Genomic DNA, 27,095 nt, shown 5'->3' with positions numbered 1-27,095 from the left:
TGGGAACGTTGCATAGTTGCAGTGCCAATATTTCAAAAGGGCGTATATGCTGTTGAAAACAATAACTTTAGCCGTCAATTTCTCGTAAATAAAAGCCCACGCCTTCAAATTAATAATGCTAGCTGGTAAAAGAAACATTCATCTACCTGCTGGTGGCATTAATTTTCATGAGTGATATATCTACGACTAAAGCCAATCTTTACAAATTCAATTACGCCCCTTTTTTTTTTTGTTTATTAATTTATTTGATAAGGCTTAACCGAATAAACTTTACAGAGCAGAGGATTCTTGTTCACTATACAATACAACCTAAAACTATAGTCAAAAGGTACAACACAATAAACACTTTATCTTCCGCTATCCAAAAAGCCTCCTCCATCTGAACGGGAGCCGCTTCCAGTGGTTTCATTGTATGGTAGTAATGCCATCGAGGGTCAGAGCGCTTCAATTGCAGCAATGGACGCAAAACGTGGTCAGCACTCACACATTCATCACGAAACGGTTGCTTTCCAAAGTCGACAACGCATCGACTGAAAGAACTGCTGATGAAAAACAATGAGGAGGACCACACAATGCACAGTGGTTCCTGGCTGGCCAAAACATCAAAAATTAAAATTGATATTTTTTTATTTCAATTATATGTTAAGAGTATCTTAAATTGAATGATTTGTGCAGTTCTGTTGATTAAACATTTTTTAAGGTTGTTATAGTGTAGCGATATCACAAATGTTTGAAAAAATCGTAATGTTTATTGCAAAAAATAATGTGAAATAAGAAATATTTCTCGGCTTATTTCACGTCAAATGGATGGTAAAAAAGAGTGTCTGCACTGTTTTTAGTGACAGTTTCTAATAAAAAAAATAGCAAAAATATTCTCTTTTCACATTTAGATTAAGTAAAACATATTTCGGACACATCCGCCCACTATCCTTCAGTAACCAATAGATAGCTAGAAAAGTTAGCTTTCAGATAGGCTTTAATGTGTTTTGCGATTATTTGCGAAAGATGTTGAAATTAGGAATAACAAGTAAAGTGTTCGTTGGAAAATATCCGTTTCTAAGTTATATAATCTGCGGTGTATACTGTAGCAAGCTTCACAATGCCTTTTTCAAAGCACACCAACACGCACACACATACACACACGCCCCATATATCTATATCTAATGGTTAATGAGTTATGATTTTGACGTAGAACTACGTCTTTGTCGACTATACTGGGTGGTGAAGGAGTGTTAGGTTTTGAACGCTTGTAACTTTGTCATTTATAGATGAAAACAAAATCCAAATACGACAATCGATAGGATATTACATTACGAACCTGCTGAAATTATTATTTTTCCAATTTTTCTGTAATTAAACTTTTGAAAATGTACAAATGATAATTTTATCACTGTTTTCATGAAATAAGCCTTTTTCCCAAACCCAGTCATCATAAACGAATACCACTTGGTTGCACATCATTCTGCTTGAACCTAAATAGATATAAATCAGCGCTGCTATCCTGCCTCTGCTCATTACCGCTTCGGACGGCGTGGCACTTGGTCCTGCAGCAAGCAGGACTAAGTCAGCGGCTAAAGGTGGATCACGGTGTATCCACCACAATGGGAAATGAGACTTGAAAAAACGTGCATGTAAGACCCCCTCTCCCTTAACAAGCTCTCCCCCTCCCCCCTTAACATAACCTGAAAAAGACATGGACTTTGACGATCATTTTTTTTCCGGCAAATAAATTTTAAGCAATTATGTATAAACAAATAATTTTTTACATGCAGAGCCAACATTTTCAAAAAAAACTGCTTTATAGGAGACATACACTCGATGAATTACCAAGAACTGACTGTAAAACATATCTGGTACCTCTATATATGCAAATTCCATCAATTTTTCCATATTCTGCACAAAAGAAACGTTCTGCCCTGCCCCCATTCATAATAAAATGGCGGGAAATCCTGTCGGTTGCAGGGCTTAAAAAGTATGTTTTGTGCAGAAACTGAAAAAAGGAGGGACTTCGGATGTATTTTTTCTGCAAATTATGTTAAAAATGAGGGACGTCGGATGTTAACCTAAATGCATATATCATGCATCATAGATTAATAGATAGGTTCTACGTCATACTGCGGTCGTGTCTAGGACACAACACTTTATTTTTTTTAAACAAGCAGGTTAGGGTGGCCCCTAGACAATCGGCATTCTTTAAATATGCTTGTATACGTTAATTTCTCGTGAATTTTTCATACTTTCAGAACTTTTTATGACGCATATTTTTGCTAAGTTGTTATCTCTTTTTTTTTTTGAAAATTTTTCGCTTGTTTTTGCTGAAAAATATTACTTTTTTTTAATTAAATAAAATGCTTTAAGGCCATCGTTCGGACATTTTGAGCCGTTTGTCTGTGATTTGGGTGGTTTTCCAGGAAACGTCCCGAAAATCCTGTGAAGGAAAGCGAATATCGGGAAACAAATTCCGTCCGATTGTAGCCAAGGATTTTGTTTTCCTAGTGGGGTAAAATTTGGGTGGAAAAGTGCATTCAACTTCAAGTGGTGTGCTTTTTCCGGGAAAGTGGCATTTCCACCCAAAGAAAATATGCACGTGAGTGTATATGTGCGCGCAAGGAAATGCAATCTTGCGCCTATGTTTTCCCGGGAATTTCCCAAGAAAGTATACCATATTTTTATACCAGGACATTCTGCAGACTATGCACATCATGATGGTATACATAAACATATGATTTTCGAAAATTTGTAGCATGGTTTTTCAATTTCCAAACCATGCGCCAAACATTCTCGCTGTAAATTCGTCACGGACATAGTAAAGAAGCAATCAGCAATTACGCATTTGTTTTACCACGTTGCCACATTTTCTTGTTCGTAGGTCCACGAGTCCTTTTTCGCTAGTTCGCTCATCATATCAAATTGATCAGGAATTCTTCCGAATGTCAAAAATTATATCGAAGACCTACGACGGATCCGAAATTGAAATTGAGATCTCCATATATTCTTTCATCATATCAAACTGAACAGGAGTTCTTCAAAATCTTATCTTATCTATCGAAGACCTACGACTTATCGGGAATTGAAATCGAATCCTGCATATTCCCTCATCACATCAAATTGATCATTAATTCTTCCGAATAATCCGAAATTATATATAAAACGTATGACTAATCGGAAATTGAAAATGAGTTCTCCATATATTCCACCAACACATCAAATTGATCATAAATCCTTCTGTAGACATTCGGGCAGTTAGAATATATTTCATAATACAAGGATGGTCAAAAATTCTTCCAAACTATCAGAAGTTATATGGAAACCCTTCGATTGATTGTAAATTGAAATCAAATTCTCCATTAATTCCTTGATCATATCATATTGGAATTATCAGGAATTATTCCGAATAATAAGAAATTATATCGGAAAATGAAATCGAGATCTCCATATGTTCCCTCATCACATCAAATTGATCAGGATTTCTTCCAAATTATCAGAATTAATATCTAACACGTATGACTAATAGGAAATTGAAATTGAGTTCTCCATATATTCCATCAACATATCAAATTATTCAGAAATCCTTCTGAAGAACTTCGGGCAGTTCGAATGTATTTCAAAATACAAGGATGATCAGGAATTATTTCGAAATTTCACCGAATTATCAGAAGTTATATGGAAACCCTATGACTGATTGGAAATTGAAATCGATTTCACCATAATGTGTACCCTATGTACCATATCATAGTGTTCAGAAATTCTTCCGGATTATCAGAAATTATATTGAAGGTCTTCGACTAATAGAACAATTGCAACCAAGTTTCCATATATATCTCAATCAAATCAGGTTGATCAGGAATTCGTTCGAATTATCAGAAATTATAAAAAAAACTTCCTGATCAGAAGTTAAAATCGAGTTGTCCTTATGCCCTTACCATATTAAATTGATCAGGAATTCTTTCGTGTGACCAAAAATTGTATCGAATACCTACGAATGGTGGGAAATTGAAATCGAGTTTTATCAGGACATCTTCCAAATTATCAGAAATTATATCGAAGACCTACGACTGATCGGAAATTGAAATCGAATGATCCATATACACCCTAGCAAAGTGATAATGAATTCTTCCGAATTATCAGAAATCATATTCAGGGCCTTCGACTTATAGAAGAATTGTCATCGATTTTTCCATATAGGTATATCTTTATCATATCAGGTTGATCGGCTATACTTCCGAAATATCAGAAATTATATCGAACACATACGGCTAATTGGAAATTAAAATTGAGTTCCCCAAATATTCCCTCATCTTATCAGATTTATAAGGAATTCTTCCGAATCAGCAGAAATTATAAAAAAGACCAATTACTGATCGGAAATTGAATTCGAGGTCTTTGAATATTTCCACATCATATCAAAGTGATCAGGAATTCTTCCGAATTATCAGAAATTAAATCGAAAATCTACGACTGATCGGAAATTGAAATCAATTCTCCGTACATTCATCACATCAAATTGATCAGGAATTCTTGCGAATTATCAGAAATTATACCTAACACGTATGACTAATCGGAAATTGAAATTGAGTTCTCCATAGATTCCATCAATATATCAAATTGATCAGAAATCCTTCTGAAGACATTCGGGAAGTTAGACTGATTTTAAAAATACAAGGATGGTCAGGAATTATTTTGAAATTCTTTCAAATTATCAGAGGTTATATGGAATCCCTACGACTGATTGGAAATTGAAATCGCATTCTCCATTAATTCCCTCATCATATCATATTGATCAGAATTGTTTACGAATTATCAGAAATTGCCACTGATTGGAAATTGAAATCGAGTTCTCCATATATTCCATCATCACATCAATTGATCAGGAATTCTCCCGAATTATAAGAAATTACATCGAAGACCTACGACTGACGGGAAATTGAAATTGAGTTCTCCATATATTCCATCAACATATCAAATTGATCAGAAATCCTTCTGAAGATCTTCGGGCAGTTAGAATGTATTTCAAAATACAACGATAGTCAGGAAATATTTCGAAATTCTTCCGAATTATCAGAAGTTAGTTGGAAGCTTTACGGCTGATCAGAAATTGGTATCGAGTTCTCCTTATATTTTCTTATCATGTCAAATTGATCATAAATTCATCTGAAGATCTTTTCAGTTAGAATGTATTTCAAAATATAAGGATCTCAGGAATAATGTCGAGACCTTCAAATGACCAAAAATTGAATCTACATCGTTTGAATAGTATCCCACCATATAAGAATGATCAGGAATTATTCCAAATTCTCCCATCATATAAAATTCTTTCGAATCATCAGAAATTATATAGAAGCCTTACGGCTGATCAGAAATTTTTTCTCCGAAACACTTTTTATTGTAATTCTGGTTTATTGTAAGAATTTCAATCACATGAATAGTGCATCGCAATTTCATAAAAAAAAAATAATTAGGAAGTCATTATCCAATCTTAATCTAAAGAATTTGAGCGTGTGTGGGTGACAACAAATATAGCAGGTGAAACTTTTATATTCGCCACAGATTATGATTGTAATATTTTTATTGAAATATTCTTCCAAATAGCCAAATAAATAGTATCTTAATTTCCTCCTGAAATTAAAATTCATATCTATGGCATTTTCAATCAACGCATGCTGATTTCATTCATTTCTGATTCAGAAAATGAGAGCATTCTGCTCGCAGTCATTGGTGTAAATGAGACATTGCAGTTTATTTAAAAAAAATGTTTTCTTAGGACTAAACCAAATAAATCAAGTAAAAATCAGCAGAATCGCTTTCAAGATTTTTTACTTAGTCTAGTCACACGATAAAAGCGCAAGAGGTGATGTCTATATAAAACACATATGTTATGGTAAATATAATTGGCTAGCGCAACTTAATTATAATTAAAACGCAACCTACTAATTTGGGCATGTTGCAAATAAATTTCATCCTTCCAACGAATGAATTTTTTTTTTATGTTTCCATCATCAACTAACAAAAGTTATTATTCTGGGGTATTTAATTGTGTGAAAAAAGGGCATAAAATGAGATCTCATACTCCCAATGCAGATGCAATTTTTTGGAGAATCTTTACATTCTACTTTCAAAAAACTCATGGGCTCTTTAGAAAAAGCTTGATATGTTAATAGAATTGTACACCATATTCTTCATAAAATTCCCAATTTTTGCAAACATCTTTTTTTTTTGGGAAAAAATAGAATGTTAACTTATTTTTAGTTATCTTACGTTTCTCTTCTACACACCATACTTGGGATGATAAAACATGAATGAAATGTATTCGAAAAACAAGAACATTACTTGTATCATATAATGAAGTTATAATTCGGTATTGCAACTCTTAATTACCTGTTTATAACACATTTATAACTGATGGTATTTGATGAAAATTTGCTAGTCATGTGTACCACTGAAATATAACTTATTACTTTCATATTTTAAATAAGTTATATTTAAGATGTATTCATATTTGCTCACGTTTCTAAAACTGACATACGAAAAGATGTTGTTTATAAGGCTAGCAAGTTTTCACCAAGTTTTTTTTATAAATATGTTGTAAACCGATAATTGAGACATTCAATACCGAATTATAACTTCAAGATAAACAGCATGTCAGAAAGGTTGAATACTTCATAAAAACAATACAACGGGTATAAAACAAGACGTTTTGCAAGCAATTAATATAGAACTTATTCACAGCTGGGATTTGTTTTATTTGTCAAGAACGATTTTGCAAGTGATACTTGGGAACGGACCGTCAGAAAATTGTAAGATACTGCGAGAAAAAAATCTAATTCATTTCAAGTCCTGTCAAGAGTTCCTCAGGGCTCGCACTTCGAACCTCTTCTTTTCATTTTGTACGTTAACGATATCTCTCTTATTTTGAAAAAGCTCAAACTGCTTATTCATGCTGATGAAGTACATGTTTTTTTAGACGTGGTGTTGTAAAAGTTTGTTTGATAAAATAAATAATATATAAAATAAAAGATTTACATGTTTTTCTAGATTCTAAATAAGCAATTGTGGATCATTATAACACAATAATTCTTAGAGCAGGCAATTCATATTTATTTTATAAAGCAATTTTATTTTATAAAGCGTTTTGGTTTCCACTTTACACCTTACACAATTGAACGAATAGAGTCAATCCAAAAGTAGTTTTTATTATATGAGTTAATTGGGATGGACAGCATTTCTTCTCCCATCTTATGAAGCATGTTGCTTGTTAATCAACATTCAGGTATTGAAAGAGCATCGTCTCTTGGTCTCTTTCGTAAACAATATAGCTTCGCAACGCATTGACTCAGGTTATTTATTATCAAGGCTTAATTTTTATGCACCGTTTCGAAAATTGCGTAATAGCCATTTGTTCGCGGTACATCGCCACCGCACTAGCTAAGCGAAATATGGACCGATAAGTCAGATGATATCTATATATAATGAAAACTGTGAAATGATAGTCCTAAATATATCACCGCTAAAAATGAAAAATAATTCCAAGCACTGCGAAATCATAGATCATAAGTAATGATATTATAATGTAATCTACGCTTTTGATTAACGACTAACTAAATAAATAAATTGATAAATTGATATAATATTTCCTTATCAAATCGAAATTATTAAAAATTCTTATGAGGATCTTCGGTCAGTAAGAATGCATTTCAAAATATAAGAATCATATGAGGTTGATTAGGAATACTTTCGAACTATCAAAAATTATATCGAAGACCTTGGACTAATAAAAAAATTGAAATCGAGTTCTCCATATATTTCTTTATCATATAAAAAAATCCTTGGTTTGTTTCCGTCGATTTTCTTTTGCGTACTGAGTACCAATGCTACCGGCACCAGGGAGATAGTTTTCACACCTGAGCCCATCAACTCATGGACTGGGGACCAACGGTTTAACGGCGTGATAAGAAATGTTATTCCTCAGAAAACCCCGGTGGTGCCGACTTGGATTGAACCCAGGCTTTTTGGGAATCACGCTTACCACTACACCACCAGCGCCCCTTTTATAACAAATATATCAGCAATTCTTCTGAAGATCTTCAGTCAATAAGAACGTATTTTCATACCATAGCGTTGAACAGGAATCATGTCGAAGATCTGTAAACGGTCAGAAATTGAAATAAAATCCTTTGAATATTCGAAGTTTTGCTACATTCTATCTGACCGACGATCATCATAATAATTACTGATCACTTTGATATGATGAGCGAATATATGGAGAATCGATTTCAATTTCCTGTAAGTCGTAAGTCTTCGATATAAATTCTGATAAATTGGAGGAATTACTGATCAACCTCATATGGGACGATAATATTCAAAAGATTGAATTTCAATTTAAGATCATTTGAAAGACTTCGACTAACCATCTTTATATTTTGAAAATACATTCTAACTGACCGAAGATCTTCGGAAGATGACTTGATATGAGAAGCGAATATATGGAGAACACAATATAAATTTTTCTATAAGTTGGAAGTCCTCGAAATAATTTCTTATAATTCGGAAGAATTCCTAACCAATCTCATATGATGTAAGAATATTCAAATGGTTTTATTTCAAGATCATTTGAAGATCGTCTACATGGCTCCTGATCAATACTAAATTTTGAAAATACATTCTTACAGACCAAAGATAATCAGAAGGACTCCCGATCACTCTGATATGACCAGGGAATATATGGAGAGCTCGATTTCAATCTCCGATCGTAGGTCTTCGTATCATTTATGATAATTCGAATGAATTATTTATCAAACTGACATTGTTGGATAGTATTCAAAGGGTTTAAAACAAATTTTTGATTATTTGAAAGTCTTCTATATGATTCCTGATCATTATTACATTTTGTAAATACATTCTTACTGACCAACTGACAATTTCTATTCAATTTGATGGAAAAAGGATATATATGGAGAGCTCGATTTCAATTCTTCTTTTAATCGAAGGCCTTCGGTAAAATATATGATAATTCGGAAGAATTCCTGATCACTTTGATATGATGAAGGAATATATGGAAAACTCGATTTGGATTTCCGATCAGTCGTAAGCCTTCGATATAATGTATGATAATTCGGAAGAATTCCTTGTCAATTTGATATGGTCATGGAATAAGGAGAACTCGATTTCAATATCTGGTCAGAAATAGTCTTTTTTTAAATAATTTCTGATAATTTGAAAGAATTCCTGATCAACCTGATTTGATTGAGATATATATGGAAACTTGGTTGCAATTGTTCTATTAGTCGAAGACCTTCAATATAATTTCTGATAATCCGGAAGAATTCCTGATCACTTTGATATGATGAGGAAATATTCAAAGACCTCGAATTCAATTTCCGATCAGTAATTGGTCTTTTTTATAATTTCTGCTGATTCGGAAGAATTCCTTATAAATCTGATATGATAAGGGAATATTTGGGGAACTCAATTTTAATTTCCAATTAGCCGTATGTGTTCGATATAATTTCTGATAATTCGGAAGTATAGCCGATCAACCTGATATGATAAAGATATACCTATATGGAAAAATCGATGACAATTCTTCTATAAGTCGAAGGCCCTGAATATGATTTCTGATAATTCGGAAGAATTCATTATCACTTTGCTAGGGTGTATATGGATCATTCGATTTCAATTTCCGATCAGTCGTAGGTCTTCGATATAATTTCTGATAATTCGGAAGATGTCCTGATAAAACTCGATTTCAATTTCCCACCATTCGTAGGTATTCGATACAATTTTTGGTCACACGAAAGAATTCCTGATCAATTTGATATGGTAAGGGCATAAGGACAACTCGATTTCAATTTCTGATCAGAAAGTTTTTTTTTTATAATTTCTGATAATTCGAAAGAATTCCTGATCAACCTGATTTGATTGAGATATATATGGAAACTTGGTTGCAATTGTTCTATTAGTCGAAGACCTTCAATATAATTTCTGATAATCTGGAAAAATTTCTGAACACTTTGATATGGTACATAGGGTACACATTATGGTGAAATCGATTTCAATTTCCAATCAGTCATAGGGTTTCCATATAACTTCTGATAATTCGGTGAAATTTCGAAATAATTCCTGATCATCCTTGTATTTTGAAATACATTCGAACTGCCCGAAGTTCTTCAGAAGGATTTCTGATCAATTTGATATGTTGATGGAATATATGGAGAACTCAATTTCAATTTCCAATTAGTCATACGTGTTCGATATTAATTCTGATAATTTGGAAGAAATCCTGATCAATTTGATGTGATGAGGGAACATATGGAGAACTCGATTTCATTTTCCGATATAATTTCTTATTATTCGGAATAATTCCTGATAATTCCAATATGATATGATCAAGGAATTAATGGAGAATTTGATTTAAATTTGCAATCAATCGAAGGGTTTCCATATAACTTCTGATACTTTGGAAGAATTTTTGACCATCCTTGTATTTTGAAGTATATTCTAACTGCCCGAATGTCTACAGAAGGATTTATGATCAATTTGATGTGTTGGTGGAATATATGGAGAACTCATTTTCAATTTCCGATTAGTCATACGTTTTATATATAATTTCTGATTATTCGGAAGAATTAATGATCAATTTGATGTGATGAGGGAATATGCAGGATTCGATTTCAATTCCCGATAAGTCGTAGGTCTTCGATAGATAAGATAAGATTTTGAAGAACTCCTGTTCAGTTTGATATGATGAAAGAATATATGGAGATCTCAATTTCAATTTCGGATCCGTCGTAGGTCTTCGATATAATTTTTGACATTCGGAAGAATTCCTGATCAATTTGATATGATGAGCGAACTAGCGAAAAAGGACTCGTGGACCTACGAACAAGAAAATGTGGCAACGTGGTAAAACAAATGCGTAATTGCTGATTGCTTCTTTACTATGTCCGTGACGAATTTACAGCGAGAATGTTTGGCGCATGGTTTGGAAATTGAAAAACCATGCTACAAATTTTCGAAAATCATATGTTTATGGATACCATCATGTTGTGCATAGTCTGCAGAATGTCCTGGTATAAAAATATGGTATACTTTCTTGGGAAATTCCCGGGAAAACATAGGCGCAAGATTGCATTTCCTTGCGCGCACATATACACTCACGTGCATATTATCTTTGGGTGGAAATGCCACTTTCCCGGAAAAAGCACACCACTTGAAGTTGAATGCACTTTTCCACCCAAATTTTACCCATCTAGGAAAACAAAATCCTTGGCTACAATCGGACGGAATTTGTTTCCCGATATTCGCTTTCCTTCACAGGATTTTCGGGACGTTTCCTGGAAAACCACCCAAATCACAGACAAACGGCTCAAAATGTCCGAACGATGGCCTTAAACAGAAAAAAAAGCTCTAGCAGTTTTTACCAAAAATTAGGAAAAAAAAACGAAAAATGAAATTAAATGTTTGAAAATCGGTTTGCTCCATTTTGAGATATTGACAATTAAATTTCTAAGAAAATAAAAGGCTTTTTTTCTAATAAAAAAAGATAGTAACCTAGTTGTTTGAGCAAAAATATCAAAAGTTCTGCATGTAATCAGAACAATGTTTTACGAGAAATTAACGCATGAAAAGATATTCAAAGAAAATCGATTTTAGTGGCCACCCTAAACTTTTTGTTTAAAAAAATCATAACTCATGAACCACAATAGATAAAAATTTTGTTTTTTCAACAAAGTTGCTTTGAATTGAATGTTCTACAACAGTTTAGAACACTGCTTTGATGTATCTCAAATAATAAAAAAAAAGTTTGTTTTTTTTTTTAATTCTCCAATTTTATGGACCACTCTAATTTAACGAACATAAAAAGATTGAACAAAAAATATGTAGCAACTTTCCCTACGAAACCTTATACCTAAAACTGACGGTTTGAGCGCAAACATTTTTTCTTCCTATATATGGCTTTGGGACCATTGTGCATTGGTTTTGGTTCTACCATAGAGGTAACTCTAAGACCAGAAGGTTCCGAAGAAACGAACTCAACTTTTTGGCTCAGCTCTGGTACTTTCTTCGGTCCCAAGCTAATCGATTCACCCCTCGAAACATAGGAAAATCCACTAACCCCTCATTTTATGCGTCAAACTTTCATAGCGAATCAAAACAAACATAGTGTAGTACTAGAATTTCGACTAGAATGGGGTACGTTAATAGTTTGCTTGGGACCAATAGGCTAGTCAAGTAGTGAGTCAATTTAAAATCGTTAGTTTCGTATTGATTGTTGGTTCTACTATACTCCTTTTTGTGACGTCTTGATTGTCAAGTTTTCTTCGCACAGCCTATTTGCAACAATTTTGCGGTTTTGTCCAACTTTTGTTCTAAGGGAAACCACTGTGTAATGGTTGCTGCCGAGTAAACAGACGATCACGTGACACACATTGGGAATGGTCTGCTTCTGTCGACAGCCGAGTGAACACTGTCCCCTTTGAAATGTTGGCTCTGGAATAGTTAGTACGAGGCATCGACAAAAAAATTCTGGATAAATGCTTTATAATTCTCTTTTTTCATCGAACATAAAAATCTAGAAATTCAAAATCCGTTAGGTGTCTTGAAAATCTGAAGAAAGTTTAATTATAACCTGATTTTTAATGATCATAGTTTACTATACTGCCGTTATATGCATAAGAGTCCCACGGTCCATAAGGATTGCATAGAACAAGGGAGAGTTGTGCATATAACGGCAGTATAGATACCCTAGCAGCACACATGTCACTGAACAATTGTGGTTACTTGTGTGTCACTTATTCCAGTCACAATCAAGTTGCAGCAGCTTATTTCGATCAAAGTGTGCTGCTTGGGTATGCAAGGGTAGGTAAATCATAAAATTTGAATCAACACCAATGAATTTTTACACTTAAGTCCGAGATGTGCATTTTTCACTTCATTTTTACAACGCATAAACAAATACAGCTTATTACTAGAATTCAAATCTACTATTTTTACGTATCTATAACAAGCTTCAACTCTATTCTATCTACTGCTTCAAAAAGAAATATGTTTCGTCAACTGTGTGCAATGCTATTAGCAAATGAGCAGTTCGTAAACAAAACTGTGTATGCCAAGCATGATTCTGTATTTACATTTGAATTCGAATAATTTATACGGATTATTATTTATCAGAAACATCTATTTTAAAAAAATCTTGAAAACAAAATTCATGGCATATTTAACTCTGAAAATTATCGAACACGAGAATCTTCTTATGTTTGAGATCCATAAAATCCTCATGAGACATCATGGAATATAAAGGGCGAACACGAAATTATTGCGACACCGAAAATGTCATGCCAATTTTCTTATAATGTTTAGAATCAAACCAAAATTTTAGGGTAGTTTTATACATATATTTACTTCAAAAATCAAAAGAAAAGTTAATCGATGGAGCCTTGAGTGTAAAATTGAACGCATTTTCGCTTGATGCCCTCCATCAAAGTCTTTACAGTGCCATCCGGTACCAGTTTCTCAGTTTTTTTTTTTTCCATTTTCTTAACATGTCCTTCTCGTCTTTGACTGTCTTCTTGCTCTTCCGAAGTTCCCGCTTCATTATTGCCCAGTACTGCTCCACCGGGCGCAGCTCCGGACAGTTTGGCGGATTCATGTCCTTTGGAACAAAATGGACAAAATTGGCCTCATACCACTCCAGGACACTTTTAGAATAGTGGCATGATGCCAAATCTAGCCAAAATAGCGGAGCTTCGTCGTGCTGCTGCAAGAACGGCAAAAGGCGCTTCTCGAGGCACTCAGATTTGTAGATCTCGCCATTTACTGTGCCCTTTGTCACGAAAGGCTCACTCCTCAGTCCGCAAGAGCAGATGGCCTGCCAAATGAGATATTTGGAGGCGAACTTCGACATTTTCTTCTTCTTAAATTTGTCGTCAACATCGAACTTGCTCTTGTCGGTGAAAAACTCCAACCCCGGAATTTGCTTAAAATCGGCTTTTATATACGTTTCGTCGTCCATCACACAGTAGCCATATTTTGTCAGCATCTTCTCGTAGAGCTTCCGTGTCCGAGTTTTAGCCGTCGATTGTTGCCGCTCATCGCGGTTTGGGAAGTTCTGTACCTTGTATGTATGTAGTCCAGCTCTCTTCTTTGCATTCTGGACGTAACTCTGCGACATGCCGATCTTTTTAGTCAAATCACGGCTTGAGACGTTGGGATTTGCTTTAATCATCCGCTTCAACTTTCCCTTCGTCTTTTTGTTCTCCGGTCCCGGTTTTCTTCCAGCTCCTTTGCCGTGGTCCAACGTCAACCGCTCCTGAAACCGCTTCAACACTCTGGAGACGGTTGAATGGTGAATGTTCAACATTTTTCCCAACTGCCGGTGCGACAGGTCAGGAAATTCCAGGTGTTTGGAAAGAATTTGTTCTCTCAACGCGCGTTGGTTCACCTCCATTTTCGTTGAATCGGAAAACACGACTTCGAGTTTGACAGCATGTACACAATACACATCAATGAGAAAGTGTGCAAAATTTGGTTGATTTTTACCCAATGGTAAAAAAGTTATACCCTGTTGAATGTGTCGCAATAATTTCGTGTTCGCCCTTTAATTACAAAATGCTTGAACAAATGAACTTGGCTTAGCTCTTTGGAACTACATGAGATGAAATATGAAACGCATCTTTTAAAGTGTATTACATATCAGGCATAACATTTGATAACGGCACAAAAGCATTTGTGAACAAACTTTCTAAGGCGCTTTACACGCGATCCAAAGTACACCCACGCAAACCAACAATATCATCGGATAGGGACAACGATCACCTTTCCGAAAGTGGTATTGATTTGCGTGGGCTTACTTTGGTTCGCGTGTAAAGGGCCTTAGAAAGTTTGTTTACAAATGCTTTTGTGCCGTTATCAAATGTTATGCCTGATATAACAATGTTCATCACTTACTCACACATGAAATCTGCCTAGATCAACCTGGCAGAATGCGCCCTAACCCTAACTGAACCATCATGTTTCAAAGCATCGTTTGGCTAAAATTGAACACTTAAAGACTTCATTTACCTCCTGATGATAATTACTAAAAGTATTGCCGAAGCCTTTCTTCATTTAATTCATTTTTGCCTTTCTTATTTTATTTACATTCTGCTTGTCTCGGAAGGCAGTGATCGGAAAAAAACTCAAAAGCTCAAATCTCGTCCGTGAGATTATTCACCAATGAGTTTTGCCTAGCGAAATTCAGCAGCGCAAGAATAACTGATGAGTTTTTCGGATCAAAAATTCATTCCTTTATATTTAAACGTCATTCATTGTTTTATGTAATATTTTTGCACTATTTGTTGGAAAAGTAACAAAAAATACATGTGCCGTCAATTGACATTTAACCAGATTTTAAGAATTTTGAGATGGAGTGAATTGTTTGCGTTGTGAATGTGAGTGCGTGAAAATGCATAAGAATCTCAAGCAAGAGATTTGTTTGCAAATTCGCTTGTGAGTTTATCAAAGCTATTAATAAACAGAGAGGTTTGAAAGCGTCTTAAAGTAAAACAATAACAACAACATCAAAACTCACTCTCGTCGCCAGCATTTCCGTTGTTGAGATTTAACACCGCCACCGCAGGACCGTGAGCAGGCCGTCCAATTGCTCCAGGGACCGAATCCATTTCTTATAGTGACATTTCCGTCCACCTTTGTCTTGTCTTGCTCGTCGACCTTGGCTGGCACTACCTCCGTCGTCGTGGTGGTAGTGGTAAAACCGGAAGCACCACTTGAAGAAGACGTACTGCTCTCATCGTCTGTGGTTTCATTATTAATTATGGCCGGATTGTGCCAGGATTTCCTTTTATCAGCAGTTGCAGCAACATCCACTGATTTATGAGTGCCACTTCCCGCTGCACCCGCCTGCGGTAGATCATTATTTATGTCGTCCACCGTTCCGGATTTACCAGGCTCATTTATTTTGGCCACAGCATTAATTTGTTCGGTTGGGTCATTTTCATTTCCCCATCCGGATGCAATGGCATCATTTTGCTGTTGCATCACAGCAGGTGCACCAACGGTAGATGTCACCAGTGGTATTTCGTTAGACGCTTCCTGGCCCTCGGAGTGATGCTCTAATAATCGAGATTGCATGGATCCACCCGGGTGCCTATTTTTGCCGGTGGACAAATTGCTTTCACTTGCCACATCGTACCGATATCGGTCGGCTTCATTCTGCTCCGTTGCCTCGTCCGGTTCAGCATCACTTCCGACCGGCCTCAATCCATACTCGTTGTCATTGTCCTGTTGCCGGTTGTTACTGCCACTACTAACGGGGTCCATGTTGGTTCGATTGTCATCGATTCCGATGGCACTCTGATGCTCAGTGTTCCTATTGTTGTGGTCGAAATGTGGCACAAAGGAAATGTCATTCTCGGACAGGGGCTCATGTTCGTTTTTGAATTTGATTAACTTTCGCAGGTAGGTCGTACGCTGGGTGGAATTGGAGTTCACACGGCTCGCGGCACGCCTTGCCAGCCATTCTTTGTGGATCTGTAAAATGGAAGAAGAAGGATAAGTTTGGCGATTGAAATAAAATGTACAACTAAAACTTGGATTGCACGATGGTAATCGATCACTTTATTTTTTTTAAGAGATTATGGAAAGACCAAGGGCTTGTAGATTGCTCTCCGACAGGCCTCTACTAGTGCAAACCGTGAGGCTTTTATAAAAATGATAATAGATAAAGTTGAAACTTGGGGCCTCAGATAGCCTAACCAGTTAGGGCACGGTATTACCAAGCCGGATGTGGTAGATTCGATTCACAAACCAGTATTAATGCATCACTAAGAGGTGATCTATCCGCGTTTCGGGAAAACTCTAAGACTAAGTTTGCATTTAGTCTTATTTGGAAGTTCAGAACCAACTTTTATTATTTGCCCATAGCTTATTTAAAGTTTATGAGACGAGTTAAAGAATAATTTTACAGTTGATCTTCGTGTAGAAGCAATTCTAAAACGGGGTTTTTATATTCAGTGCAGAGCTGCGGTCGAAACCACTGTCACACTTTAATATTTTGTCTAGATTACCACAATATAGAAATTTTTTCATGGTTTTACGGACAGCATTTATAACTAAAACTGAAATTGAATCGCATAACAAAAAATGATTAATTACTCAGTGCTATCAAAGCAGCATAGTTCCAACTTTCATTCATCCAAAAACTTTCCGCTGCACATAACCTATTTAATCCAAACGATTCAGTATGAAGCAGTACGCCGAGCTATCTTTAAAATTTCTGCACGTTTGTAAATGTTAGCTTTACACTTCGCCCAGTTTTAGTCTGTCAAATCACTCTTGTTTTCCGAAATCCAGCGGCGGGAAATACCCCCACGTGAGGGCATACGAAGCAAAGGATTACGGCACATTCTTCTCGACGCCTCATTCCTTCAGCGTGGCAACCTCGCAGGCGCCCGGTAAAGAGATTAAATTGTATCTTATCACTTGGCGTACCACGAAAATCCCATCTGACGTGGCAAGGTGCCACAGCTTGTGCAGCTCCCGCATGGATATCATCAGGTGTGTGTAACGTTCCGCAAACTATGCACCGAAACTGAATGAACTCCAACATGAATGCACTCGAGTGTTTGGTTCGTCCGAGAATGGCTGACTAGCATAGTGCGAGAGATTGTTAGAAGCTGCAATCACGGAACGGTATTTTCCACTGGGAACCAAAGTTAGCGAGGGAATAGGGCTACTTCCCTGTCCAAAATGAGCCCGTGTTTTTGTTTGGAAATCCGGTCGGGGAAGAATATCACGATGATGATGGTGAAGGTGCCCTACGGAAGCTGTTAGCAGTTTGTAGTATAGATACTTATGCAATAGATGTGCGGATGTCGACGGACCGTCAAATTGTATGGAAATGCTCGTTTGGATACAAAATGTGGTACATATCCGCACATCTATTACATTAGTATCTATAGTTTGTAGTAAACGCCACCAGCGTCAGCAGCTGAACCAGGTAGTTTGATTGTTTAGGTGTGTTGTTTATCTTTTCCCATGATGGTGTCGTCGTTGTTTTTGGTACCGATGGAACATAGCTGCTGGGACTTTCATTCTCAATATCATTCATGTTCAGCATCGGGACGGGTATGAATGCTCATGCATGAACAGGTGAGTAGCGCTTCATGTTCCGTTTCAGTGTAGGACAAGCAGCCAGAAGGATTAACCGATCAGTTCAGGAATAAGTTTGCGATTTATTTCCACGTGTCTAGCTGTTGCTAAACAATGTCTATTTTGACAGAGTATGACTAGTACAGTTTATTATGTTTGGGTGTTGAAATGATGGCCGAGTTTCGCATGTTGATATACTGATGGGTATAGCACTTTCCTAGCGGCTTTTCAAAACTACCAATTTGTTCTCTTTGTTTACATTGGACTTTAGCAACACTATTTCGCTGTTTTGATACATGAAATACATGTATGGATCACTGGGAAAGCATGCATCCTGAGGATACTTGTTCTCTAAAGAAGCGAAACTGCAATACATACGGAATCATTCAATAAAATGTGGAAGTAATTTCTATGTTTCAGATGAAATAAAGCATTTCAAAGCAAATCACTACTAATTTATCACTGTACGCAAAAAAACCCACGTCCTGAAGCATTCCTAAAGTCTGGAACGCGCGAAAATTGGTCAACTTCAAATTGGAGTATTTCTATTAAAAATGCATTAAAAACCCTGAAATGCTGCATTTGGAAGTTGAGTGTATATACAATGGTTGCTATGATGAGTTTTCACCGTTTGCTCTCCAGTTTTCAAAATGACGTCCAAGCAAGAGGAGCAGCGTGTCAAAATTTTGCTCGCGCAGCAAGAGAATCCAACGTTCTCACACGCCAAGTTGGCAAAGTTGCTGGATGTGGCCAAACCGACCGTGACAAACGTTTTAAAAGTGTTCGGGGAGCGTCTGTCGACCGCCAGGAAGCCTGGAAGCGGCGGCAATCGTAATCCGGACGTGGCAGCGACGACGAAGAAGGTGGCGGTGAAATATAAGCGGGATCCTAACCTCTCCCTCCGGGACGTCAATATCAATGTCTTCCATACTACTGTGCAGCGGGCCAAGAAACAAGCCGGGTTGTCGACGTTTAAGAAGGTGAAGGTGGCGAACCGAGATTACAAACAAAACACGTCGGCAAAGCAGCGGTCCCGAAAGCTGCATACGAATCTGCTCACAAAGTTTGACTGTGTCGTCATGGACGACGAAGTTTATGTGAAGGCGGATTTCAAGCAGCTTCCGGGACAGGAGTTTTATACCGCATCAGGAAAAGGTAAGGTGGCTGAAATTTTTAAAACGATCAAACTATCGAAGTTCCCGCAAAAATATCTCGTCTGGCAGGCCATATGCACGTGTGGTCTAAGAAGCGGCATTTTCATTACTACGGGTACCATCAATCAAGAGATCTACGTCCAGAAGTGCCTGGAAAAGCGGCTGCTACTATTCCTAAAGCAACCTAATAGACCTGTGCTGTTCTGGCCGGACTTGGCGAGCTGCCACTATGGGAAAAAGGCAATCGAGTGGTACGATGCGAACGACGCGGCTGTGGTACCCAAAGACGACGACCCTCTCAACAGCTCAGAACTCCTCCTTATTGAACGGTATTGGGCCTTGGTCAAACGGAATCTCAAAAAAACTAATATATCCATGGAAAATGAGCAGCAGTTTAAATCTAGCTGGCGTTCGGCGGCAAATAAGGTCGATGAGACCACTGTGCAAAATTTAATGGAAGGGTTAAATGAAAGGCACGGCAGTTCAAATTTGACAAATTAAAAGAATAAAAGAATATTTTTTTCCTTTAAATATATGAATTGAACTACCGAAAGAAAAATAAGAAGATTTTTGTGATATGAATTTTGACTGCAAGAAACGATTTTTTTTTTGTTTGGTTGTAATAATAAAATTGTCTTCAATTTTCTGAAGACATCCGTGTACATTATTATATTGTTATCCCTTTAGGTACCAATCGACCTCTTTTCCAATTGACCTTTTGCCCATTAGACGTTTTGCCACCATTCAACGTTTAGTCCATTCGACTTTTTGTCGCTTTTTGAAACATTTACCTTTTGTTCATTTAACCTTTGGCCCCCTTATCATCATTTTACCTTTTGTCCATTCGACCTTTTGTGCCTTCAACCCTTTTTTCCTTTCGACTTTTTGTTACTCGACGTTTTGTCATTCGACCATTTGTCCTACAACATATTAAATTTCTCTAACCAACCAAATGCTTAAGAAAAGAAGAAATTGAGGTACAAAAAATACAAAATTCAATTTATGACAAAAGGTTGAAAAACAAAAGGTCGAAGCAGAAAAGGTCAAAAGACAAAAGGTCGAAAAGACCCAAGATCGAATTAAACTTAGAGGGACAAATGGTTGAATCGAACCCACACCTCCCAGTACGCTAGACGGCCGCTTTACCACTATGCTACCGTAGACTTGATGCTACTCTCATCAATCTTACGAAGTAGTGATGTTATAGAAACGTTCCAACCCCCCTAGTAAGCGGGATGTGAATCATCATTCTCGCATCATACTCAAACCACCACATGTTCTCTTATGTGCCTACCATCGGAGTGAGAGAATTTTGATGACTGTTGTTTACCTCTACATTCTCATGTTGACAGCGGGATTAGCTGCTCGGCCTGAGACAAGTGGCGGTTCAGTATTGTACTCACACACTCATGTGACAATTGTGACGGGGTACCCGTCAGAGGATCTTTATATTTCGCAACATATCTCACCACCCAAAATACCTTCTAGTATCGTTTCATAAAATAGAAAATAGTTTGACTCAAATCATTTACTCTTGCAGTTTAAAAGAACTTAAAAAAAAAACTAAGCATATACTCCCAAAGTACTGCTCATGATTTAAATAAGGAATATGTTCTAGAGAAAGGCAGTTATTTTTCTCTTAAATTGCAGTGGTACAAACAGTAACTAGGTATTTTAATTTTCCAAGGAACTGCTCATGATTTAGAGAAGGAAAAATATTTGAGAGTAATCCACCCATATTATCCTCCAGCAGTTTACTCATTTTGACCTTTTGTCCATTTCAATTTTTTGTCTATTCAACCTTTTTCCCATTTCCCTTCGACCTTTCCAAAGTAACAATTTAAAAGGATTTTGGCTTTAACTCTGATTTATTGTGGTTTTATAACGGCAATAAGCAATCTTTTGAGTTTAAATACAGCATTTAAAACTGTAAAACATTATTGATTAGTAGTTCAGCTGTATGCTGTTTTAAAAACCTTTTAAAGCCTGACGATAAAATCAGAAAGTGTCTGGTTTTAAAAAGAAATTTAATGTAGCTTTCTTTCCCTTTATAAAACTGTTCCATAAAGGTGTTTTATCGTGATAAAAGCAATTATAAAACCGTTCGGTTTCAAACGAGATCGAAAATCATATATTGATGCGTTTCGGTGTCAATGAATTGTATCATAAAACCTCCCACTGTTTACAAATAAAACTAAAAAGATGGATCCGCCTAGAGACAAAGAAAAACACAATCGAGTGGGACTTTCAAACGCAGAATCGCAAGGAAATGCCAAAGGATCCCGACCAGAAGGAAGTATCAGAAATAATACACACTGTGTTACGGAGATATACAATTATTCGTAACATAGTCTGTTATAAAACATGTACCGTTAGTAGTTAAAATAACAATATATATAACAAGAAATCTTCTACATACTATCAAGAATATAACAAGTCTTGTTAGGGTTATATCATATTTTTAACAAAACTGAACTGGACTTTTTAACACGGTTTTTGGGTAACATATTTTTTGAGTGTTTTCAATTTTTAGATTGTTGTTAAATATTTAAAAATCATCTGCTCTCCCCCCCCTCCCAACACAGCACCCCCCTCTCTCTCTCCTTTTAGCCTGCTTTACAAACACAAAAAGCGTCTATATAGCTACCACAGGGATTCGAACCCAGACGTTTAACAATCTTGGCTAGTGCGAAATCTGGTGCCTTTACCATCTAGTCTAAATCTACTGTTGACGAAGGAGTATATGCAGGCTAACCTTTTGTGTATGCCAGGCAGAGCCTTCTTAGTTCGCTGGCGCCGGCAACTGAGTTAAAAATAAATCGTGTGTTCCCAACACCTCTCACTCTCTGCATTCTTGCTGCACTGACGTAAACGGCTAAATATATTTGTAACAAAGTTTGTTATAATTCTCAAATATTGCCGTTTACATTGCACTCGCTAATAATAAATTTTATTTTTTCTGATTATAAAGTAGCATAAGCATTATTCTAAGTATTTAAGTAGCAACTTAGCTATTGCGCATTTTGCACCAAATTAGACTTCTGTGCAACAAATAATTGCACAGTAATATTTTCGCACATGCCAGAAAATTAAAAAAAACGACTTATTTGAAAGCAGTAACAGCTTAAGAATATTACTAGCAAGCTACACTGTTGAATTAAAGCTCTAGAAAGCATAAAGAAGCTCCATATTTAACTTTTATGACCAGTGCGAAAATATTACTGTGTACTTATTTTTAGCGCAGGAGTCTAATCAGGTGTCGCAATATATGAAAGTAATTAATTTAAGTATATGTAACAAAACAAAAATAAGATGAAAGCGATTCATTGATTGCATATGCACTATTTGAATTCTAATACAGTGTTAGTTGCACATTTTGTTTGGTTATGCGTTGAGATCTGTCTCCCACACCATTGCAAATTAAAGATATATTCGAGGTTAGTTTTGATTGCTAATGTTCGACGGTTAGTGTTGCAATTTTCCATTGATCATTTTAGTTTGTATATCATCACAAACATATTGTTTTTCACAAATTGTAAAATATTTATTTGAAAAAGTGCACGTCAAAATTCAAAGAACGTAACTGAACTGATAATTTATAGTTGAAGATGCTAATTTCAAATAACAGACTGTAGTGGTAATTTTGATACGATAGATGGAGTAGATGAAAGCATAGAGTTGATAGTTCCGTTAGAGTACGACAGTGTGAAGATTGCATATAGATATTAGAATAGCGAGCTAGGACAACTTTTAAGGAAGGTACAAATCGGTTTTTTCATCTCTCTTTACCAAACTCCCTCTTTGGAGAGGGATGGTGAGGGGTGTCCCCCCCGCCACCAGTGGCAAAAAGAGATGAAAACCGACCCGCTCAAGTACCAACTGTGTGTTTGAAACAGTTCTACCGATTTTTTACCGCACTTCAGTTGTTATTTGAAGGAAGGCATCCAGTCGTAGGTTTGGAAATTGCAACTATTGTTTACCCCTACCACGATATGTGCTCCTGTCATCCTTCAAATAACAACTGAAGTGCGGTAAAAAATCGGTAGAACTGTTTCAAACACACAGTTGGTACTTGAGCGGGTCAGTTTTCATCTCTTTTTGCCAGTGGTGGCGGGGGGGGGCACTCCACACCATCCCTCTCATAGTCTCGGATAAGAGCAATGATTAACATAACAAATAACTAATTAATTAATTTATTTATCTTTATTAGGGAGGCTTTCAGCCTGGGGCTGGTTCGCCTCCAAGATAACAAATAACTATATTTTGTTTCCTAAATTAAAAATAATTAGTCAAGTCAACGTTTCCCGAAAGTGGACTTATTTTTTTTTATTTGATCTTCCAAAGCACATTGCACATCCACATCTGTCACATAAAAAAAGAATATAATTTGAGTTTTGATAATTTTAGTAATTCTTTCACTTTAATGATGAGGAAATTTATGAGGATTTATGACAGATTCATTTGTGAACAATTAATTTGGCAAGCTCAGACGATATTTATGTATCCCTTGTTATCTTCATTGATGCTTTATTTTTAGTACGCTTAACAAGCGTCAATGGCAAATGGCACTAGTATTAATGCCAAATGGCTTTTATTGTACTTTTAATAAGGATTTAAAATGGTTCTCAATGCATTAGTTATAACCTTTTTACAGAAAGTCATTCTTGAAATGTCTCGATAATACAGCTTTTAGAACCTTCTTCAGGGTGGGCCAACTAGACAGATTCTAGTCTTAATGAGGTTTTAGTGGATGTAATAAAGGCCAAGCCATCTTGACCAGGGTTTTATGAATGTTGTTTTATAGAAGCCTTGTAGAACTTCATTAAACGTTAAATGTTGCTTGGGTTGTTCATGCGACCTTTTGTCACTTTAAGTTCAATTTGACCTTTTGTCCCTTCGACCTTTTGTCCCTTCGACCTTTTGTCCCTTCGACCTTTTGTCCCTTCGACCTTTTGTCCCTTCGACCTTTTGTCCCTTCGACCTTTTGTCCCTTCGACCTTTTGTCCCTTCGACCTTTTGCCCTTTCGTCCTTTCGTCCTTTCGTCGTTCAACGTTTTGTCCTTTCGTCCTTTTGTTGAACGACAATTTGTCCTATCCTCTAGGGATAACTTCAAGGGAATTCAGATTATTGCTTTCAAGGTGGTTTTAATGAACTTCATATTAAAAACCTTAGGAGAGTTCTAAAACCGTTCTGGGTAGAATTTTAAAGGGAGTATTTTATAGAACTCAAAAGAAATTTTAATGAAAACTGGAATTTCTGAAGGTCATTTCCAAAAAATATCCAAGAGAATTTTAATTTCATCAAAATTCGGAGGATAATTCATAGAAAAAGAATCCAAAGCATAATTCCTGTTTGAATTTTTGGAGAATACTCAAGACAATAATTATTACAATTATTATGAGTTTGACATTTCCTCAAATACAGTAAGGGTTCAAAATGTCGGAAAAACGTATTATTGATATTTTTCTATCCTTTATTTAACGTCGGTCTCTGTTCCGCAATCTAGTGTAAATCACCAACGGACATCGATTGCTATTCATTGACGGCAATCGAATGTGCAGGAAGGCAGCTTCCACACCTGCGTAGGATATCGCACCCATTCAATTCAATACACATGGGCCGGGACCAACGGCTTTACTTCCCTTCCGAAGGAAGACGTGACCAGAGATTTGTATGCCTCAGAATAATCCCACCAACCTCGGCTGGGATTGAACCCAGACCCATTGGGGTGAGAAAGCAGTCACGCTTACCACTACACCACCGACGCCGGCTATATTGTTGATATGTGCATGGTGAAATCATTAATAGTATTGATGTGTCGGCGATTACGACGAACTGGTTCTTTGCTCTATGAAAAAATAAATAAATAAAAAAGTTAGATCTACTAGTCGATCAACCGTAACAAGCGTGAACCTAGGTTTAATATTTAATCCGTAACAAGCGTGAACCTAGGTTTAATATTTAATCCGTAAGATGCGATGGTTTCATCAGTAGAGTATTAGTACAGGACACTGAAGAAGTATGCACATTGTAGACGAAATATGTACGCGTATCTGTCAAGGATAAGCAGTTTAGGAAGTGAAATTAAATGGAAATTACTAATCCCTCTCTCTTTCTTTGCGAAGAAGTACTTTGATCGATAGATTGGCGCGCATTGGCTATTCCATCTTTGTTGGCGTGAAGGCTTCAGATCATTGAGAGCTTTCAGGGTAAATTTTGAAAAGATGATTTGGAATAGACGTGACCAGTCTACAAAATTGCTCACCTAAAGTCAGTCACGTGCGATTCATTGGAATTATCATTCTGGCTAGTCCACTTTTTTCGAAATTTGGATAACCTGATTTTCACCAGGTATTGGAATCACCACTGACCTTATCCGTTCATCCGTTCTTGTTGTAACAGATTATAAAAAAGCTCTCTCTCTCTCTCTCTTCACGCGCTCTCTTTCTAAATGTGATTGCTAGTAATTAATTTAAACTGCCCAAAAAATCTTCAACCACTCCATCATAACGATTTATCATTCATGCGGCACGTCGCCTTGCACGCCCAGCCCCGAACATCAATTTTTGCTACTAATGGAAAACGACAACAGATGCGTCTGCCACACTGGTGTGCAGAAATTTGCACTTCCGAAATGTAAATATTCACATCGCTCATGGGGTTGCTTTTTCTTTGGGCACGACTGTGATAGTATGGATGTGTTGCGCCTGTTGATGGGTTTTGTATTTTTTTTTTCTCGTCGAAACAAGTGATAGAGGACGAAACAAAAATGTGATGATCATTATTATGATGATCTGAGATATTTATGCTTACAATGCGTGAACATCGTCTCAAGAGGCGATTGAAGCATAAATGGTTGGCGCTTAACATGTATGCCAGATTTTACATAAAGATTTCCCTCTATAGAATTAATCGCTACTGCGAAGCCGGAATCAAATTTTTGATCTGCAAATACCTAATGTTGTCTAATGCTTCATCATTCATGGGAAATCAATACCGATGTATTGTGTGGAACCACAGCTGACCAAACATTATTAGATTTCAGCATTTAATTCTGGTATGTTAAAGCGGGCTCACATTTGAATGAAATGCCAAAAATAAACAAAACCCGATTCGTTCCCAATTGATAATGCCAATCCTGAGAAAGCACTCAACTTTCAGATATACATACATGCTATGAATTCACCAGAACAATGAAAATATCTCAGCACATACGGCACAGCAACGAGCACGAGACTCCTATAAATCAAATTCGAAGAAGCACCGTTGTCATCATGCGGAAGAATTTCTCCTTTATTATTTATTACATTTCAGCAGAAGATAGGTCCAAACTGCGAGCAATCAGATTCTCACGACTGCCATACTGGACCATGGCAAAGCAAACCAGATCAGCATTGAGCATCAGCAGTGATTGTTACCAGATTTATTCCAGCTTATGCCCTGATGGATTATCGGATCATCCGGCGCCGATATTGAATGGTTATTGACTTTGGTAACCTTTGAAGGTCGGGGTCGGTGCTGTTGGATGAGTGATGAGTGGTTGCTTGCATTTTATGCGATGACCTGCACGAAAAGCAAAATATTTGGTTTATTTAAACGGGACGTATAGCAAAGAAATTTGAGTAGCAAATCATTTATATTGTTTGCAATGCCGCCACAAGGGTTGATTTCCGGTTTCTTCGGTACTGGCTGAATTTTATTTTCAAATCTAAACTTAAACATCCAAATGTGATTTAAAGTGAGTTAAGTTAAATTAAGTGACACATGTCAATCGAATCAAATTTGCTTCAGAGTCC

The 27,095-nt window shown here is 36.6% G+C and overlaps 1 protein-coding gene across 1 annotated transcript in view; it reads right to left on the bottom strand.

Annotated features, from left to right (window-relative positions):
* The window catches only part of LOC135703800 (uncharacterized), a gene marked incomplete at its 3' end in the record, with an annotated part of 203,932 nt that overhangs the window by 55,612 nt on the left and 121,225 nt on the right, over positions 1–27,095 (bottom strand). Inside the window, exon 3 of the mRNA XM_065225123.1 lies at positions 15,566–16,524. Within this exon, the coding sequence (XP_065081195.1) occupies positions 15,566–16,524 (959 nt within the window). The remainder of the gene's footprint in view (positions 1–15,565; positions 16,525–27,095) is intronic.

Source organism: Ochlerotatus camptorhynchus, unplaced genomic scaffold, assembly GCF_037179485.1.
Source record: "Ochlerotatus camptorhynchus isolate MF236.1 unplaced genomic scaffold, CSIRO-AGI_Acam_v1.1 ptg000222l, whole genome shotgun sequence".
Lineage (NCBI taxonomy): Eukaryota > Metazoa > Arthropoda > Insecta > Diptera > Culicidae > Ochlerotatus > Ochlerotatus camptorhynchus.
Note: the sequence above shows the minus strand (reverse complement) of the source record. Positions and strands in the feature narration are given on the sequence as shown.